Below are 20,317 nucleotides of genomic sequence, written 5' to 3'. Positions count from 1 at the left end.
AGAGCATTGTACCCTATTTATAATCTGCATTTGTTGTTCCTTTTCAAACCAACAGTGATTTGAGGTGATTTGTGGGCATGAACTCTGGTCAGCAGTCTTTGGAACAGTTAGTGTGAGGTATTCCTCAAGGTTATATGACAGTTGTGATAGATGGATTAGGTGAGATATGTCTTCCTTTTCACAATCTGACAGACCTAGTGATACAGTTGCAGTAGAGCAGAAATATTGTGCACATCTTCCCAAATATTCTCACTGGAAGTCTTTGAATAGATGAGACAGAAGAGTTATTGCCTCCATTCTGATTTGATGGTATCAATGTGTGTGCGAGTGCCCGGTGGGAGAAATTACCCAGCAAGCTAACTGTACCCCAAGGGTGCCTCAGGGAAGAGGTGACACCTACATTATTTGTCATCAGACCATTATATGCAAAACAGTCAAGGTGCTGACTCCAAATCAGCCCCTTAGTTTTCCCAGGGGACAGAGTGCCACTGTGTCAGCTGCTGAACAAGAAAGCAACAAGGAAAATTGGAAAAGAAATTTATCCTCAAATTAAGTAAGTCATCTTCAAGACAACCTTGTATGAGTTTGACACTGTACACAAAGCTTAAGGAGCTCCAAAGATCATTGACCTTAACATTCAGCCACCTGATTGTGATGTCCCAGAAAACACATTGCTGCAGATAATAAAATTTAAATGCAAAAAACATTAACAAAACATTAAAGTATGCAAATCAGTATATGAATCATAGAACAAATGCTCCTACAGTGAATTCTTTCTTTTTTTAAAATCATTATTGTGGTTATTATTGTCGTCATTGTTGGATAGGACAAAGAGGAATGGAGAGAGGAGGGGAAGACAGAGAGGGAGAGAGAAAGATAGACACCTGCAAACCTGCTGCATTGCCTGTGAAGTGACTCCCCTGCAGGTGGGGATCCGGGGGCTCAAACCGGGATCCTTAAGCCGGTCCTTGAGCTTTGCGCCATGTGTGCTTAACCCGCTGCGCTACCGCCTGACTCCCTCAGTGCATTATTTCTACGTTCCTAGTTTTCCTAATCATCTTTTCTGTTCTGTTTGGTTTTCTTCACTTTATAATGTTAAACATCACACTATTTTTTTTTTTAAATATCAGGTACTGAGAGAGTTCCCAGGAAAAAGAGCCATTCTCTGAGGTAAACAGGATCCAGATCACTTAGGGCTTATTGATTTTACGATCAGTACTCACGTTGCTGCTAAAAGCAGATAGGTTTCCAATACATATCTGAAACCTAAGAGGTATCTCCTTCTCTATCCATCATCAAGAGTGGGAAAGACCTTGACTTGTAGGTGGTAACTAGCAAAAACTTGTTTATTCTTAGGTTTACTCACTGATATAAAATGTTAAAACTTCAACTAAAACAGGAGACCATTATTTAACTCGAATGAAAAATAAGTCAGAATAGCTATCAAAATATGAAAGGGGAACTCACAGCATAAGAAAGTTTTGCGGGATGAGATGCAGAGTTCTGATGGTGGGAATTCTGTGGAGTTGTACCCCTCTTATCCTATGGTTTTGTCAGTGTTTCCTTTTTATAAATAAAAAATAAATAAAATTTAAACAAAAGAAAGTTTTGCATTCTACTCCATTACTAGTTTTTTGGACTTGGCAACATTGGGTCAGGATGATGATGGGTGGGGTCAACTAGACAGGATCAATGTTAAAAGTACTTTGAGGCTACTACCATTTTTATGGATCACTGCAAAATTTAGGTTAGTAAATTAGTCCACCACCTGAGAACATTGCTTGTAAAATAAACAATGAAATCTCTTTAACAAGATTTTCAGAAACTAAGTTCAGTGAGTATACAATGAAACTTGTGAATTCAGGGACTTCTTTGTTGGGAAGTACTGAATTTTTGATTTAGGTTTAACTGAACCTTACCTTTAATGCACATTAAAATTGAGTGGCCTGGGGATATATTAAAAATGAGAGGCGAATTTAAAAAAATATAAAAAAAGTAGAATTTTAAAGGAGGGTTTCAGTTGGAATGTCCTAATCTATCCACACTCTATGGGAAGTAACATGATGAAGTAGAAAGAGTGAGTGTTTGGAGGGAATTTGAGAGATTGGAGATTGGAGAAGGTATCCAAACCTGAGATATTATTGCTATCAAGGGAGTTAACACTATAGATAAGAGGAAATGTACTTAATCAGATTTATCATGTTCCACAAAGGAATAAAGCTTTAATGATACATGAGAGCTTGTTCTCAGATGTTTTTAATTTTTTTGTTGGTTTGAGTTGGAATTACCTTTTTTTTTTTGTCCATCTGTCAATAGGGTCGTTGGGAAAGTCAACAAGATGTATCACAAATAGTTTCCAGAGGGGTAGCTCCAGTCACCCCTTCTCTTCCTGCTTCACCCCCAAATAGCCATTCCCCTAGTCCAGGTAAGTTATATTTTCATTTGTCATTTGTTTCGTTGCTGTGAAATTTGAGTGTATTTCAGGATTGCTTGAAATGAGTTTCTTCCCAGATAGTCACTATCCTACTTTTAAGCAACCAATCTGACTTACATACATGCTTAACTACCCTGATTTTGGAGTATTGATTTTATCTTGCATTCCAAGATTAATACCTCTTGATCCTAGGGTATTCTGTTTATATTGCTTGATTTTGTTTGGTAATATTTTAGCAATTTTTGGTCAGTGACAAATATCTTCTGTAACCTCCTTTTTCATACTAATATCTTAGGTTTGGGAATCCTAATTATATTGGCCTCATAAAAATGACTTGGAAATTGATCTTTCATCCTTTTTTTTTCCCCTTGAAAATGTTGATGAAGTCTTGGTGTTACTCTTTCTTTAAATGTTGACAAAGTTACCAATGATATTATGGGAACCTAGAATTTTCTCTTTGGGAAATTTTTTTAGCCTGATTTCAGTTTCTTTGATACAGAGTTATATATTTAGATTTAGATTTATTTATTTATTTATTTATTTATTTATTTATTGGGTAGAGACAGCCAGAAATCTAGAGTGAAGGGGGAAGTAAGAGAGATAGAGAGACAGAGAGATACCTGTAGCCCTGCTTCACTACTTGCAAAGTTTTCCCCCAGCAGGTGGGGACTATGGGCTCAAACCCAGCACCTTGTACATTTTATTATGTGCACTCAACCAAGTGAACCACCACCTGGGTCTATATGAGTTATTTTTCATAAGCTATGTTTTTCAAGGAATTTTCTACTTCATTTAAACTACTAAATTAATTTCTGTAATACACAGTGTTCCATTATTATCTTTTCAGTGTTTGTAGATTGGCTACAATATTTCCCTTTTACTCTGATAAAAATAATTTTGTCGTCTTCCTGTTTTTCATGAACACTTGCAACAGTTTTATCAGGTTTTTTAATCGCACAGAACTGACTTTTGGCTTTATTTCCCTAATTTTTTATTTTTAAATCTTCTATTTCTACTCTTTCCCTTATTTCTACATTTAATGAACTTTGGCATGTTGTACTTTAATCATCATTCTATAAACATATTCTTTGACTTGGGTTTATTCTTTGAGTTGTGAGTTGTTGGGTAGCATTTGATTCATTTTCAGATGTCTAGAGGGATCTTCATGATTTCCTATTTAATTTTAGTATAATAAAAAGTAGATTCTAATATTTCAACTTTTGAAAAATGTTTGAGACTAAATTCTTAGTGAATATCTGTATGTACTTGATAACAAGGTCCATTTTGTATTGAGGCTTTGTATTTTCTATATATCAGTTAAGTCAAAAAGACTGATACTGGGAGTCGGGCAGTAATGCAATGGGTTAAGCGCAGGTGGCACAAAGCGCAAGGACCAGCTTAAGGATCCTGGTTCAAGCCCCCTGGCTTCCCACCTGCAGGGGAGTCGCTTCACAGGCGGTGAAGCAGGTCTGCAGGTGTCTATCTTTCTCTCCCCTTCTCTGTCTTCCTCATCTCTCTCCATTTCTCTCTGTCCTATCCAACAATGATGACATTAATAACTACAACAGTAAAACAACAAGGGCAACAAAAGGGAATAAATAAATAATTATTTTAAAAAAACAAGACTGATATCTTTCATATCCTTACCAGGCTTGGGGGGGTCTATTTGTTATATAAGTTCCTGAGAAGAGAAGAAGGCATTCAGTCTCCAAATGTGATTATGAAAGTTGTCTGTCAACCCTTTAATATTTCATTTGTTTTTGCTTCATTCATTTGGAAACTTTATTATTTGTAATAGCCATATACAGGATTATTGTGTTTTTCTTCTGATAGAGTAGTCCTCTTATAAAATGTCCCTTTATATCTGCCAATACTCTTGAGATCTACCTTGTTTGATATTAGGTATAACTACATTGACTTTCTTTTGCTTATTATTTTCATGGTATATCTTTTTCTTAGTCTTTTAAATTTTAGCCATAACTTGTCCTCAAGTGATTCTTGTATAGACAGCATATAGTTAGATCTAGCTTTTTCAGAAATCTTGCCAGATAATTTCTACCTGTTGATGGGAATGTTTAGTTGCTGTCCCCCCCCCCCCACCTTCTTTTTATGGGGGAGGGTGTTTAGTGGCATACAGTACAGTTTTTGACTAATAGGCACAACCTGATAGGTGTCTGGCAGATACTTGCTTCCCCAACCTAGGGTCTCCTCACCCCATTGTAGACCAGTACCCCCATTGTTTCTTCACCACATTTTCCCCCTTCTTCCCTAGAATCCTTTCCTTTGGTACAATACACCTTATGTCCAAATTTCACCTCATGCTTTCCCTTATTGTCCTTTTTCCTTAAGTTTCACCTATGAATAAAATCATTCGGGGCCAGGTGATGGCACACCTGGTTGAGTGCACATGTTACAATGTGCAAGTAGTCAGGCTTGAGCCCCCAGTCCCCACCTGCAGGGGTTAAGCTTTGCAAGTGGTGAAATAGTGCTGCAGGTGTCTCTGTCTTTCTCTCTCTCCCTTCCTTCTCAATATCTGACTGTCTGTATCTAACAAATAAAAAGTTAATACTTAAAAAATATTTAAAAAGGGAGTCAGGCTGTAGAGCAGCGGGTTAAGGGCAGGTGGCGCCACGCAAAGCATAAGGACCGGCGAAAGGATCCCGGTTCGAGCCCCGGCTCCCCACCTGCAGGGGAGTCACTTCACAGGCGGTGAAGCAGATCTGCAGGTGTCTTTCTCTCCCCATCTCTGTCTTCCCCCTCCTCTCTCCATCTCTCTCTATTTTATCCAACAACAACGACAACAATAATAACTACAACAGTAAAACAACAAGGGTAACGAAAGGGAATAAATAAATAAAATAAATATTAAAAAAAATTTAAAAAAGAATAAGATGGGGAGTCGGGCGGTAGCGCAGCCAGTTAAGAGCACGTGGCACAAAGTGCAAGGACCAGCATGAGGATCCCGGTTCGAGCCCCCGGCTCCCCACCTGGCGGGGAGTCCTTTCACAAGCGATGAAGCAGGTCTGCAGGTGTCTTGTCTTTCTCTCCTCCTCTCTGTCTTCCTCTCTATCCGTTTCTCTCTGTCCTATCCAACAACGATGGCATCAATAACAACAACAATAATAACTACAACAATAAAAACAAGGGCAACAAAAACAGAAAATAAATACGTATTTAAAAAAAAGAAAAGAGAACGATCATTCAGTGTTGCTTTATCTCTTTCTGGCTTGTCTCACTCAACATTATGCCTTCAGGTTCTGATCAAGATATTGTAAAGGATATGACCCATCTTTTTTAACAGTTGCATCATATATATTTTTTCCCCTCCCCTAGCCATTTATCTGCCGTTGGACATCTGGGTTGCTTCCACGTTTGGGTTACTACAGACTGTGTTACTATGAGTATACATGTACTTAGGTCTTTTTGAATATGTATCTTTGTTTTCCAAGAGCATATCCCTAGGAGAGGACTTCCTGCGTCATAAAGATCCACTTCTAGCATTCTGAAGAATCTCTTGACTGTTTTCCACAGGGGTTGGACCAATTGAGAAATGTTTAGTTATTCTACATCCACTATTATCGGTTCTCTTGTTATATAACCTGCCGTGATGCTGTTTATTTCTACTTGGCTTTTTTTTAAAGATATGATTATCACCTTTATTGTGGTGGTGATTTTACAGATGTATACTTTTGACAATATCCATTATCCATTTATCCTTTTTTAAATTAAAAAAAAAGTTTTATTTAAGAAAGGATAAATTAACAAATCCATAGGGTAGGAGGGGTACAACTCCACACAATTCCCACCACCCAATCTCCATATCCCACCCCCTCCCCTGATAGCTTTCCCATTCTCTATGCCTCTGGGAGCATAGACCCAGGGTTGTTGTGGGTTGTAGAAGGTGGAATGTCTGGCTTCTGTAATTGCTTCCCCGCTGAACATGGGCGTTGACTGGTCAGTCCATACTCCCAGTCTGCCTCTCTCTTTCCCTAGTAGGGTGGGTCTCTGGGGAAGCGAAGCTCCAGGACACATTGGTGGGGTCTTCAGTCCAGGGAAGCCTGGCCGGCATCCTGATGGCATCTGGAACCTGGTGACTGAAAAGAGAGTTAACATACAAAGCCAAACAAATTGTTGAGCAATCATGGACCCAAAGCTTGGAATAATGGAGAGGAAGTGTTGGGGATGGTACTCACTGCAAACTCTAGTGTACTTCTGCTTTCAGGTATATATTTTGCAGTAGTTTACGGATACGTGTGAACATATGCTCTCTCTCACAAAAACTGGTGTATATCTAGGTTTTGGGACTTTGTTAGGAAGTGAACCACCTGGGATGGAATTAGAGAATATTATGAAAGGAAAGGTCTCACCTGAGTAATGAAGCTGAAGGGTTGTCATTCCACATGTGAAGTCTCTGGACACAGTCTGAGCTGAAGCATGTTGAGGTGGCAATCGTTGTGTTGATTAGGTTGCGATCGGCAGATGCAATATTATTTGATATGGATTGGGAGAGGCATGTGGGAAAGTGGGCCCTATCCAAGGGTTCCAGAACTGGGGGACGTAGAGGCTCTGTAGTGGAGATGTGCGGTTCCTGCTGTCTTAGGATTCAAAAAGACAATGGATAGTTAATGTTATCATCACATTATTTGGTAATTGGATTAACTTTGAAAAGTCCTTTTGTTATGGTTTGCTGTACGGTATCCAGTATCTTGTATATAGCTGTGCTGTTGGTTGCTTCTGATCTACTTGGTCTAGGCTTTTGAGAGAGTCCGCATATCAAATACACAGCCTATATATTAAAAAGACTCAGTCTGTGTTTTAAAAACTTCGAGACATACAATTAATTTACTCCCTCTCATATTAATTAACTAGTGATTTATATGACTACACTTTACTAGGAGTGTACATAAACACCATTCCCACCACCAAAAGATTGTGACCCACCCCTCCCACCCACTCCCACCCCCCACTGGCTCAGGAAGCTTCATGTCTACCCCTCACCACAGGGTTTTTACTTTGGCGCCCTCCTTACAATTTGGTGTGGTCCTGCTTTTAGTTTCCCTTTCAGATCTTCTTCCTCAACTTCTGTTGATGAGTGGGATCATCCCATACTCATCTTTATCTTTCTGACTTAGCTCACTTAACATAATTCCTTCTAGCTCTGTCCAAGATGGGTCAGAGAAGGTGGGTTCATTGTTCTTGATAGCTGCATAGTATTCCATTGTGTATATATACCACAGCTTTCTCAGCTACTCATCTATTGTTGGGCACCTGGGTTGCTTCCAGGTTTTAGCTATTATGAATTGTGCTGCTATGAACATAGGAGTACACACATCTTTTTGGTTGGGTGTCTACTTGGCTTTTTATTTAACTTTTACTCCTGTTCATATTCTTTTGGAAAAATAAAAATGGAAAAAGCAAAAAGTTGATAGAATATTTTTTAATTATTTCTTTTGACTTTTTGATTTGTTAGATTTATTAAAGTTTTTAGTCAAATTATGGTCTTGTACATCAGAATTAAAAGCTTAAGGGAGATGGGGTTGAAAGGATTCGGGGAACACAATGCACTTTGGTAAAAGAAGACTACATTTGGTGGTGGGAGTGGTGCACAGAAACCTAACATGCAGAGAAAAGAAACTGTACTTAGGGGAGTCGGGCGGTAGTGCAGCAGGTAAAGTGCACGTGTTGCAGAGCACAAGGACCGGTGTAAGGATCCTGGTTCTAATCCCTGGCTGCCCACCTGGGGGGGGGGTCATTTCATAGGTGGTGAAGCAGGTCTGCAGGTGTCTGTCTTTCTCTCCCCCTCTGTCTTCGTTCCTCTCTCCATTTCACTCTGTCCTATCCAACAACAACGACATCAATAAGAAAAACAATAATAACTACAACAATAAAAGCAACAAGGGCAACAAAAGGAAAAATAAATGAATAAATATTTTTAAAAATTGTCCTTTAGAAACTGTACTTAGGTGGTAGCAACTATCTTAGAAACTATTACTTCTCCCAATAAAATAATTTGAAAAAATAAACTCTCTAGTAAGGATTTTAATATGTCTTCTGAAATTATTATAGCTTAAGTAGAATTAGAATGACTGCATTGCTAGATATAAGAGCTTTTGCAGCAGTATAATTCCATTGGTCTATTTCTGATCCCTTTATTTTGTATTATGATATCTTTTATAGTTGCTGTTAATCACTTCACAATGGTATTCTTTCTTGCTTTAAAACAGTCACGTATATTTTAAGGAAATTAAGGAAATATAGATAATATTTTTCTCATTATTATATCTGCTACTATCTAGTTCTTCCTGATGATATTCTGTTCATTTCTTTTTATTATTATTGTTGTAGTTATTATTATTGTTATTGATGTCGTTGTTGGATAGGACAGAGAGAAATGGAGAGAGGAGGGGAAGACAGAGAGGGGGAGAGAAAGATAGACACCTGAAGATCTGCTTCACCGCTTATGAATCGACTCCCCTGCAGCTGGGGAGCCGGGGGCTCGAACCGGGATCCTTATGCCAGTCTTTGTGCTTTGTGCCACTGCGCTTAACCCACTGTACTACCTGCCTGTCTCCCCATCTATTCATTTCTCTTTAGCTTGAAGACTGTCCTATAGTATTTCTTCCTTTGTAGTTTTTTTTGAAAAGAATACACTCCATTTTGAGAATTTTTTTATTTCCTTTAAATAGAGACATAATCTAATTACATATACACTAGTTTGCTAAATACTGCCCTATATTTCACAGGAACTCTATTCTTTCTTACACTTTCTACTTTTTTTTAATCTTGTTTCTTCTGATTGGGTAATTTCTTCTGCCTCCTTCATTTTTCTGGTAGGCACATCTAGAGAGTTTTTCTTTTTTGTTAATCTTTTTTTTTCATTTAAGAAATTTTCACTTGTTTATTATAGTTGCAGATTCTTTAGTTATCTTCTGTGTCTACATTTTAAGCCAAATTCTTTAAATGTTTGGACGTGTTTAAAAGACCTGCTTTTTAAAAGCCTTTATGTGATAATTGCAGTATCTCACCCATCTCCTGGTCTGTTTCTATTGACTGCTTTTCTTGTCTTTGCTTCATAGTTAATGAATTTTGACAATTGGATTTTATCCATGTAACTTACACCTCAGTCAGGCTATAGTTTGCCAGTCTTCTGATTTTTTTTATAATTCCAGGGTAGCTTTACCTGTTGCACAATTTCATGAAAACTGTATCTCATAGAACATGTACTCACTATCTCTGGTTTTGTTTGCTCAACATATCTGCTCATGTCAATCATATTATTCGTGTATCAGTAAATTTCTTTTTATTACTGTGAAATGTTTCTCTATTCCTGCTGTATTTGTTACAATTTTTAATCATTGTTCTTGTTTGTGGTGGGTATTTTGGTTTGCTTTCACTTTGGGATGACCAAATAAAATTTTTTCTTAGATGTTTTTTTTTCCTTAATTAATCAGTTTAATGACAAAAATCATACGAAATTTATTGGACTTTATACTATATATTTATAGAAAAATATTAAGAGGAATTGTGAAAACTATCCTTTAAAAAAATTTCACTTAAAATTAAAATGTTAGAGATCAGAAAACAAGAACAAATACACGTTAGACTGTATCATCTTTAAAGGTTATGAAAATGTGCATAAAATGATACATCCCTCTTGCGTCTTAGTGAATGAACCTTTCTATCAACTAAATGCCTAGTAGTGAAATGACTGGATAATGAAATACAACTTTATTTTAAAATTCTCTACATTTTGTTGTTGTTGGTGGTGGCTTTTAAAGAAAATTGATCATATTTGATCCTAGAGCCCATTGCACTGGAGGAAAGCTTAGTGCTGTGGTCTCTCTCCCTCTCCCTCTATAGCTGAAAAAGTCGGCTTGCAGTGGTGAAGCTTCAATGACAACAAAAGAATAACAACATAAGAGAACAATTATAATCAGTGCTGACTTATGTATTTATCACTTGGGTTGATTTATTATTGCTTCTTGTACCCATTTTGTTGTTTTGTGTTTACTTTTTTGTTTAGTGAATTATAGCCATTATTAGTGATTTTTTGGGGGGAGTGGGCAGGTAATTTTGAATGAAGTTTCAAGGTTAGAAACTGATTAGGAGATGTCTCTTTAATATGCTTAGTCTACACTCTACTCTATCATTTTTCCTGTTGTGTACTATTCGTTGTAAGAATTCAAGTTTTTATGTAGTGGACTCTACATTCTTATCTTTGGCTGGTTATAGTCCCATGGAGTTGTTTAAACAAGATTTTCTATCCCTTGTATTCTTGTAAATTGGTACATAGATCTACAGCTTTGATCAGGCTCAGGCTATCTTGATAGAGGAGTGAAAAGTCAGATAAATTTATGGGTAACGTTGTATACTTATCTGGGGAGATAGACCAGATAATATTGCTCTCCATGTATGCAGCATTACAGACTGTGGTTGGTTATTGGCAAGATCTTTATATAATTAAGGATTGTGAGAGCTTTACCTTACGCTAGAATGGGTCATGATTTTTTTCTCATTTTTCTCACTATATTCTTCTGGTCCTTTGCCCATTTTAATCTGACTTTATTTTATTTATTATTTTTTAATTTTTCAAATTGTCACCTTGAATTCTTTAAGAAATATCTAATTTATTTATTATCTATATTTATTTATTATGAGGGAAGTACAAAGAGAAAGACAAGAGATACAAGAGCACTGTTTAGCTCTTATTTCTGGCTTCTGGTGGTGCTAGGGTTGAACCTGTGACCTCACAGCCTCAGGTGTGAATGTCTTTTTGTATAATCAATTGTTATGTTATCACCCCAGCTCTAATTTGATTTTGTTTTGTTTGTTTCCACTGTTTTACTTTCATCTGCTATTTCTGTCTTGTAAAATTTTTTTACCTCACTCACATCGAACAAATTTCTTGGCAATATAGCTATGTTTACTTTTTCAGTGACTGTTCTCTCAATTATAAAATATCCTTACCTTTTTACAGTCTATTTAGAGTTAATATCATACTGTCTCAGATAGGAACCTTGCAGCTGTATAGGTTCATTGAGTTTGGAGTCATTTCAAGAGCTAGCATAGGATAGACGTGTGGGGTTGGTTGAGGACTTCTGTTCAGGCAGTATCATTTACAGCTCTTCAGATTTACTTCTTCTTTGTAAAGTGTTATGTGGACCTGGTGTTGTATCACTTATGCCTTTGATTAGATTTTTCTTAAAAAATGTGTTTCTGTTCACTAAGGAGAAAGAATATTGTTGTATCTTACTTAGGCATGGTCTGTACCTTGTGATCCCAACCTTTGGTAACTCAGAGCAGGGGAGAACAGGGGTGGTTCAGGACATGTATTCAGCTCTTGTAAAATCAACTCAAATCTCACCCTTTTCCTGAAAGGTCAAGTTTCATTATTTTCATTCAGTAAGTAACTGTGAAAACTGTAAGTTGAGTAAGACTTGATCCCTGACTTAGAAGAGTTTAAAGCCTAAGTGGAGAGTTACGTGTTTGCATCACTGGCTACGTGATTTAAAAATGGAAAAGCACATTTTATTCTAGGGCAGAACTTAGCACTTGAACCAATTAATGACAAGGAGTGGGGTTCAATTATCCTGCAGATATTGTTAAGAGAGCTAAGTGTTAGAGCATTTTACACAAGTAAATTTTACACATTTTACACACCCCAATTGCTGTCCTTTTACTGGAAAATGACATACCATTGTGTTTGAGAGTAACTATAATAATTCCGATTTTTTTTTCTGGAATGGACCTCCCCTCCTCTTTTTCAAATCACTTTATTAGAAAAATAATGTTTATTTGACAGTTGTTGATACATGATAGTTTCTTATCTCCCTGTATAGGTGTCTGTGCACCACTCCCACCTCTAACCTGAGCCTTTCTTCACCATCATGTAGAATGGATTTAAGGATAACTTTTGAATTTTTGTTAGATTTTCCTACAAATGCTATTTGGTAATTTATAGGAAAGGAAATGTCAGTATACATATTTTGTTTGCTTGTTTGTTTAAACCAATCTCTTTTCCTTTTAACATTGTGGACAGGACTCAGTAGCCTCACAACCTCATACATGAATCCTGTGAAATCCTTTGTGCCCCAGATGCCAAAGCTCTTGAAGTCTCTCTTCCCTGTCCGAGATGAGAAGAGAGGCAAACAGCCTCCTTCCCTTCCGACACACCAGGTAAGAAGCACCAGGAAGCAAGCATGAACATTTTTTAAAAAATATTTATTTATTCCCTTTGTTGCCCTTGTTATTTTATTGTTGTAGTTATTATTGTTGTTGTCATTGTTGGATAGGACAGAGAGAAATGGAGAGAGGAGGGGAAGACAGAGAGGAGGAGAGAAAGACAGACACCTGCAGACCTGCTTCACCGCCTGTGAAGCAACTCCCCTGCAGGTGGGGAGCCGGGGCTCAAACCGGGATTCTTATGCTGGTCCTTGTGCTTTGCGCCACCTGCGCTTAACCCGCTGTGCTACAGCCCAACTCCCGAACATTTTTCTTAATGGATTGATGATAAAATAATGCTGGCATTGAAGTTGGAGATAGAGCTCCAGCAGTAAGTGGGGGGTGTGGAACTGGGCTTCCAGACCTTGTGAAAGCTTGTGATAATTTCTCTTCCACTCTCAGCAGAGATAACAGAACAGCTTAAACTTATTGACACTCTCAATCCGTTTTGCTTTTAAAAAATGCCAAGTACACTACTAATGTGATTTATGGTAATATCACTTAGAGCAACAATAGTAAAATTTATGAAGTGCACTTAGTGTTGTTTGTGTATTGCCAAACAGCAAATGTAATTCTATTTTTAATTTTTGATTTCATTTCTTATTTCAAACAATTTTATACCATCACTGTCCTTCCTTTTCAGTGCCCTCCCCCTATTGTTCCTTCCACTATGGCTTACCTGTTCTTTCACATACGATGTATTTAAAGTGTTCACTCTTTATATTTCCTTTATTTATTAAAATACTAAACTCAGCCTGAGGATAAGTTTTAGAAAAAAATGTTAAAGAATTTGAGTTTCCAGACAATCAAGAAACTGCTTTTATGTGATGGTGAATTGGGCGCCTATTGAAAATGCAGTTTCTAGCTCTATATAGGTATGAATTCAGCAGAAAATGATAAATGAGGATTTATTTATACTCATTCAAAAACACACACAGTGCAACTTCAGTTGTTGAAATAGGTCTTTTGACATTAGCCTCTCCACAATCACTTAAACATTTCAGTTGCAGAAATGCAAGTGAGCCCTTGTGTGTGATATTAACTATTAAAGGGAATTTTCTATATCTATAAATATTCAAGAGTGACAATGTAAGGGTGCTAGGCAGATATGTAATTTTTTCAAGTTACTTATATTATACATAAGAATACACATGTTGCAAAAAAAAAGTTAAAACATTGAGATTGGGGAAATGTTTAAACTCTTTGTAACCAGGTACATAGCAGGTGCCTGGCAGTTATCCAAGGGAGCCTATACCCACTAGAGTAAAAGAACTAGCATAGTGGTCCAGGAGGTGGTGCAGTGGATAAAGCATTGGACTGTCAAACATGAGGTCCAGAGTTCCATCCGCAGCAGCACATGTGCCAGAGTGATGTCTGGTTCTTTCTCTCATATCCCTCTCATAAATAAATAAATAAAATATTAAAAAACAATAGCATGTGTCATACTTAGTGGGGTAGGAGGTAGTTGATAATGATTTTTCCGAAGGTTTGTTATTGTCTATGTTACTCCTTTCCAAACTGCTGCATCACTATTTCATAAAATATGGTTCAGGGCTGGGAAGATAGCTTAACAGGTAGGTCACATGCCTTAGCATTCACATGATCCAGGTTCAGACTCCCAGTGCACCTATGGGCGTGCCTCAGTGGCATGTGGGAAAACGTTGGGGTTGTGATACTTTCTTTCTCTCCCCCCTTCCACTATTACATATGTGTAGATTTGGAATATACATATATACTGATTGGATAGAAACAGAGTGAAATCAAGGGAAGGGGAAGACAGGGAGAAAGACAACTGCAGCACTGCTTTACCATTTCCGAAGCTGCTGCTTCTGCAGTGGTGTTGGGTCCTGAACCTGGGTCCTTGTGCACTGTAACATGTATGCTTAATCAGATGTGCCACCACTTGTCCCCTCCCCTTGATGGTGTTTTTATTTTTGGAAACATTTTCCCCCCAGTGGCTCAGGAAGTTGTACATTAGTTAAAATCAGGGACTCTCAAGCATGAAGTCCTGAGATTGATCCCTCACGTCACATATGCCAGAGTGATGTTCTGGTTTCCTCTCTCTCATAAATACATAATTCAACCTAACCATAGTAACCCACACCCCACTCAGGTGCATTTATAGTGTGTACTCATAAACACCTTTTTTGCATTAAAATTTAATGACCTTGTTTTTTCCATTGTTCATTTGGTGAAACCATTTAGCTAAGTTGAAGGAAATAGGAACAGCATTAGAAACCAATGAATTATTGTGAAAAAGTTTTTTCCCCCCTTGGAACTTTTAAAAAAAATTTTATTTATAAAATGGAAATATTGACAATACTATCGGAGAAGAGGTGCACAACTTCACACAATTCCCACCAGATCTCCATATCCCATCCCTTCCCTTGATAGCTTTCCTATTCTTTATCCTTCTGGGAGTATGGACCCAGGGTCATTATGGAGTGCAGAAGGTGGGAAGGTCTGGCTTCTGTAGTTGCTTCCCTGCTGAACATGGGTTTTCTACCCCTGCCCTAACTGCACATTTTTAAAAAAAATACAAGTATTAATTTATTGTGTTCCATATCTATTCAAATTGTACCCCTCCCTTTATTTATTAATCAGTATTCTCATTTATTATTATCTTGTTTGATGTATAAAAGTTGTTTAGTAAGGAACTTACATTTCTCAAATTTTTCATTTGATTTTGTCATTCCTAAGATACCGACATTTTAAAAACATTTTGTTTATTTATTTATTTTAGATTTTATTTATTTACTAATGAGAAAGATAGGAGAAGAGAGAGAAAGAACCAGACATCACTCTGGTACATGTACTCCCGAGGATTGAACTCAGGACCTCATGCTTGAGAGTCCAGTGCTTTATCCACTGTGCCACCTCCCGGACCACATATTTATTTGTTTTTTAATAGGAACAGAAATTGAGAGGTGAAAGGGAGCTAGTGAGAGAGAAGACCTGCCCATCTCTGTTCGGGGAAGGTCATCCTCTTTGGCCGAGCACACAGCTTTGGGAGGGACGCACACTGAACGGCGGGAGAGAAAGGGGATACCCACCTAGCCAACCAAATCAGCCGAATCAACCCTGGCGATCAAGTTTCTGTAAATAGATTGCCATTTCTCTGCCTCAGAAGTTATTTAGTGAGAGAATGAGAAAGAACCAGGGCACCACTCTGACATACACAGTACCAGGGATCTTGGAACCTCATGCTTGCAAGTCTAGTGCTCTACCTGCTGTGCAGCGTCCTGGGTGCCGTGTACTAATTTTGATGGCCTCTATAAATAAATAATTGTAAATAATTGTAAAATAATAAGCATTGTCAGAAAATTGTATAGGTTTTATTTTATAATAATAAAGTTGAACCCAGAAGAAGTAAGGAATCAGTGCATATTCCTAAAAAGAATTTGGATTTATTCTCCAGTGCAGGAAAGGATTTCATAGTAGTAGTGAATAAGATTTAGGAGCATGACACCAAAGGTAGGTGGTAGCTAGAGTGCTGGACTTACATGTGTAAGGTCCCACAATGTAATTTGATCCCATGTTTCTCATATATCATAATGATGTTCCAGTTCACTCTTCCTCCCTCAGGTTAATAAATAAAATAACCTTTAAAAAGACTTAAGGACAATAAATAGATAGTAATCTTGCTTAATATTTATATTGTGTGTGTATATGGTGGGGGAGGGAGTGTTCCAGGTGGTGGCATACCCAGTAGAGCACACATGTTACAGTGTGTAAGAACCCAGATTCAAACTCCCCATTCTCCCACCTTCAGGGCAGGAAGCTTCACAAGTGGTGAAGAAGCAGTGCTGTAGATCTCTTCCTCTCCCTCATTCTCACCTCCCTCTCTTATTTCCAGGTCCATCTCCCCAATTCCTCTCAAGTTCTGTCTATCCAAAAGAAACAAATATATATATACTTACAAATTTATATATTTATGTTGTACAATAAAACCACAAAAAAAAAGATCTCAAATTGCATGCTGATAGTTTATGGTTAAAATAGCACATTCAGTGGTCTGGGAGGTGTCGCAGTGATAAAGCTTTGGACTCTCAAGCATGAGGTCCTGGGTTTGATCCCCGGCAGCACATGTGCCAGTGTGATGTCTGGTTCTTTCTCTTGCCTATCTTACTCATTAATAAATAAATAAATAAAATCTTTTTTAAAATAAAATAAAATAGCACATTCTAGGAGTTGGGCAGTAGCACAGAGGGTTAAGCGCATGAGGTGCAAAGTGCAAGGACAGGCATAAGGATCCTGGTTCGAGCTCCCGGCTCCCCACCTGCAGGGGAGTCACTTCATAAGCGGTGAAGCAGGTCTGCAGGTGTCTCTCTTTCTCTCCCCCTCTCTGTCTTCCCCATCTCTCTCCATTTCTTCTGTCACATCTAACAATGATGACATCATCAACAACAATAATAACTACAACAGTAAAACAACAAGGGCAACAAAAAGGGAATAAATAAATATAAAAAAATTGAAAAAATAGGACATTGTTCTATTTCTGTCACACCCCAAATTTCTCTTTTCACCATTTAAAATTCGTTTCTCAACCAACTATGATGAAACCTATCAATACTTCCTCTGCCTTCATGTGTTTCTGTGCCAGTTCAGTTTGGAGACTTAAGAGTATCAGAAACTCATACTCTCCTCCCTTAAACACCACCCTTCATTCTCTTTGGCATTGTGAGACCACACTTTGATTACCAGCCTTGCTTCTGGTACATACGACTAGAAATCCACTGATCAGCTGGAATTATTTCAGAGAATAACATCAGAAATGATTTATGAGGAAGGATTAAGGGAGTTATTTATAGCTTGAACAAACAATGATGTAGAGAGTTAACTGTATAAGCATTCAAAGGATATCAGCACCCAGCGCGGGAAAGAAGGTCCTATGGAGCAGTGGGGTGAAAGGAAATTCACAGAATGACAGAAATGAAATTAACCAAGAGAATGGCAACCACTGTGAATAAGTGAAATGATTTATATAGCCAAATGCTTTCTTTTTCTCTCTCGCTAAAAAAAAAAAAAAAAAAAAAACCCACACACATGATTTTATCACTTCTGTTTCTTAAAACTAAACTTTTATGAATACAAAAATGAGCCAGGTAAGAACTGAAGTATAGACGAGGCTTCCTTTCTACTAGTCATTGCTTATCTTTTCATTGTTAGATTAGGTGGGAGAGGGGCAGAAGTTAATGTAGTGAAGGAATGATTATTATAAAAATTACTTTTAATCAGAGTGCCCTTGACATTTCCAAACAAGCATGCTCAGTTCCCTCCCTGCAGCAGAGGTACAAACACATAACCCTGGTGAAATGCTAATGAAAAGATTAATGTTTATTAACTTGTTCTCTGGAATCAGCAGTTCTCAAATCAAGATGCTATTTCATTTTTGGCCTTCTATTTCAATATTTGAAAAGATTCATAGATCTTTCTTTGTAAGGTAGAAGTTAACAGATTATTCTGCAGATTTAAAAACACAGATGCCTTTATTTTATGGAATCACTTGGTTTAAACTTGGCCATAAAGACTTTTGCTTCTCATTTTTCATCAAGATTTGTTTTTGTTGGTAATCAGTTTTTGTCTGTATTCCAAAAGTGCAAAGATGCTGTACCAGAAGAGGTGACAGCTGACAAAATTGCTGTCTTTGACCTTCTGATGCAAGTTTTGTAACTAATCTGGAAAATAATGAACTGCCATTAATGAAATCTGTACTCATATTCAAGTGTGTTTCTCAGACAGCACATAAAATAATTGAAAGAACTTCCTGCTCTCTAATTAGTTAGATTGAATTAATTTGGCATAATAGCTTTTTTTATGTATCTAGAAGTTTGTGTTCAGATGATGCTATTTATGTACCTCAAAGTTTGGGTCTCCAAATGCTACCATTGATTTATCTGGGGCATTGAAGAGTTAACAGATTTAATTTCCACCATCAGAAACTTAGTCACATTTCCAGCCTGTTTCTCCTTGCTCCCTTTTCAGTGCCCTGCACTTTTCTTAGGTCATCCTTGGCAACCACAGAGAGATTCTCCTCCACTTTCAACCTGGCTTTCAGAGCAGCAGATGGACAAAACCTTTCCTTAACAGAATCTCTCACTATTGCCACTCGAGGAGTCTTGTGTGGCTAGCGTGTTTCCTTCCCTCTCACGCTCATTTCCCCATTCCCTCCATCTATACTTCCCTTCCTTCTTTTCTTTAGCTGGGACCTCACACATGTGTAATTTCAACATTCCAGGCTGCCTTTTCATTCAGACAGGCAGAAAAAGGGAGAGATACCACAGCATTTTGCACACAGTAGTTGTGTTTGAACCTGGACTGTGTACAATGCAGGGCATGTCCCTACCTAATTATAGTCCTCTCTAGCCCTGTGCCATCTCTTATATTGATGATTCTAATAAGCCATTCATTGAGTCTCCCTTCTGCACATAGATGTTATCCTGGGTTATTCCTCCTGTGCTACCCTTGATGAAGTGAGCATAGAAATGCTCATCCTTGTGGCTAGACTAAAGGTTCACCATTTTAGCTAACTTAAATAAGAACAGGAACTATAACTTGTGTTCTAAGCATTAATTGTTCTTAATTATTCACGTTCTTGAAAACATAAGGTATATGAGCCTTTCTCCCCAATAAATCAGTACCACACATAAAGAGCCCATTTGGATCTTTAGCTGTATTCCCTTGCACAGAACTTCTATAGTATAGACTTAAAAAAGTTCAAAATGTCTGTTCAACTGGATTCTTCGAGTACTTTTACTCCTATGAGCAACTCTTCTCTGTTTAAGCTTTCGGAACTCACGATGTTTTCCTATTGATCTTTTCTCCAGAAATGCATAGGTAGTTCTACATAGGGATACTAAGGTGACAAAAATGTCCACTGTGTCAATTTTAGAAACTAAAGTGAAAAATGAAATGAAGTAGTTGACTGAAGAGATTCTCAGCCTATCAGTTCTCTGAAACTGACATTAAATACTTTTGGTTGGATCTCTAGGTCAGATGTTGGCTAACTTTTCCTGTAAATGGCCAGAGAGCAAATATTTTAGACTTTGTAGGCCCCCCAGCCTTTGTTATAACTTATCTTTGGACAGTAATAACAGATGAACTTGATTGTGCTCCAGTTAAGTAATTTATAACCTTGAAATTGCATATCACGGAAAATTATTCTATTATTATTATTATTCTAACTATTTTAAGCTTACAGGGCATACTAAGCAGGTGACAGGCTTAATTTAAATTGTATTTTTATTATTTTATTTATTTTTTAATATATATTTATATTTATTTATTCATTTTCCATTTTTGTTGTCCTTGTTTTCATTGTTGTAGTTATTATTGTTGTTGTTATTGACGTCGTTGTTGTTGGATAGAACAGAGAGAAATGGAGAGAGGAGGGGGAGAGAAAGATAGACACCTGCAGACCTGCTTCACCGCTTGTGAAGCGACTCCCCTGCAGGTGGGGAGCCAGGGGCTCGAACCGGGATCCTTCCACCCGTCCTTGCACTTCGCACCACGTGCGCTTAACCATTGTGCTACTGCCCGCCTCCCTAAATCGTATTTTTAAACTTTGAAATCAGCAAGTATTTTTTAAACCTTTTATCTTTTGCCTTTATTTATTTATTTATTTATTTATTTATTTATTTGATAGAGACAGAGAAGTTGAGA

General features: G+C 37.6%; 1 protein-coding gene across 2 annotated transcripts in view; it reads left to right on the top strand.

The window, feature by feature from the left end:
* The window catches only part of KIF13B (kinesin family member 13B), a 240,868-nt gene that overhangs the window by 196,691 nt on the left and 23,860 nt on the right, over positions 1 to 20,317 (top strand). The window contains exons 36-37 of one of the 2 annotated variants that reach the window (XM_060184901.1): positions 2,317 to 2,425; positions 12,474 to 12,610. In XM_060184901.1, the coding sequence (XP_060040884.1) occupies positions 2,317 to 2,425; positions 12,474 to 12,610 (246 nt within the window). The remainder of the gene's footprint in view (positions 1 to 2,316; positions 2,426 to 12,473; positions 12,611 to 20,317) is intronic. The other variant, XM_060184902.1, reaches the window with a different exon arrangement.

Source organism: Erinaceus europaeus, chromosome 2 (assembly GCF_950295315.1).
Source record: "Erinaceus europaeus chromosome 2, mEriEur2.1, whole genome shotgun sequence".
In the NCBI taxonomy this organism is placed as follows: domain Eukaryota; kingdom Metazoa; phylum Chordata; class Mammalia; order Eulipotyphla; family Erinaceidae; genus Erinaceus; species Erinaceus europaeus.
Note: the sequence above shows the minus strand (reverse complement) of the source record. Positions and strands in the feature narration are given on the sequence as shown.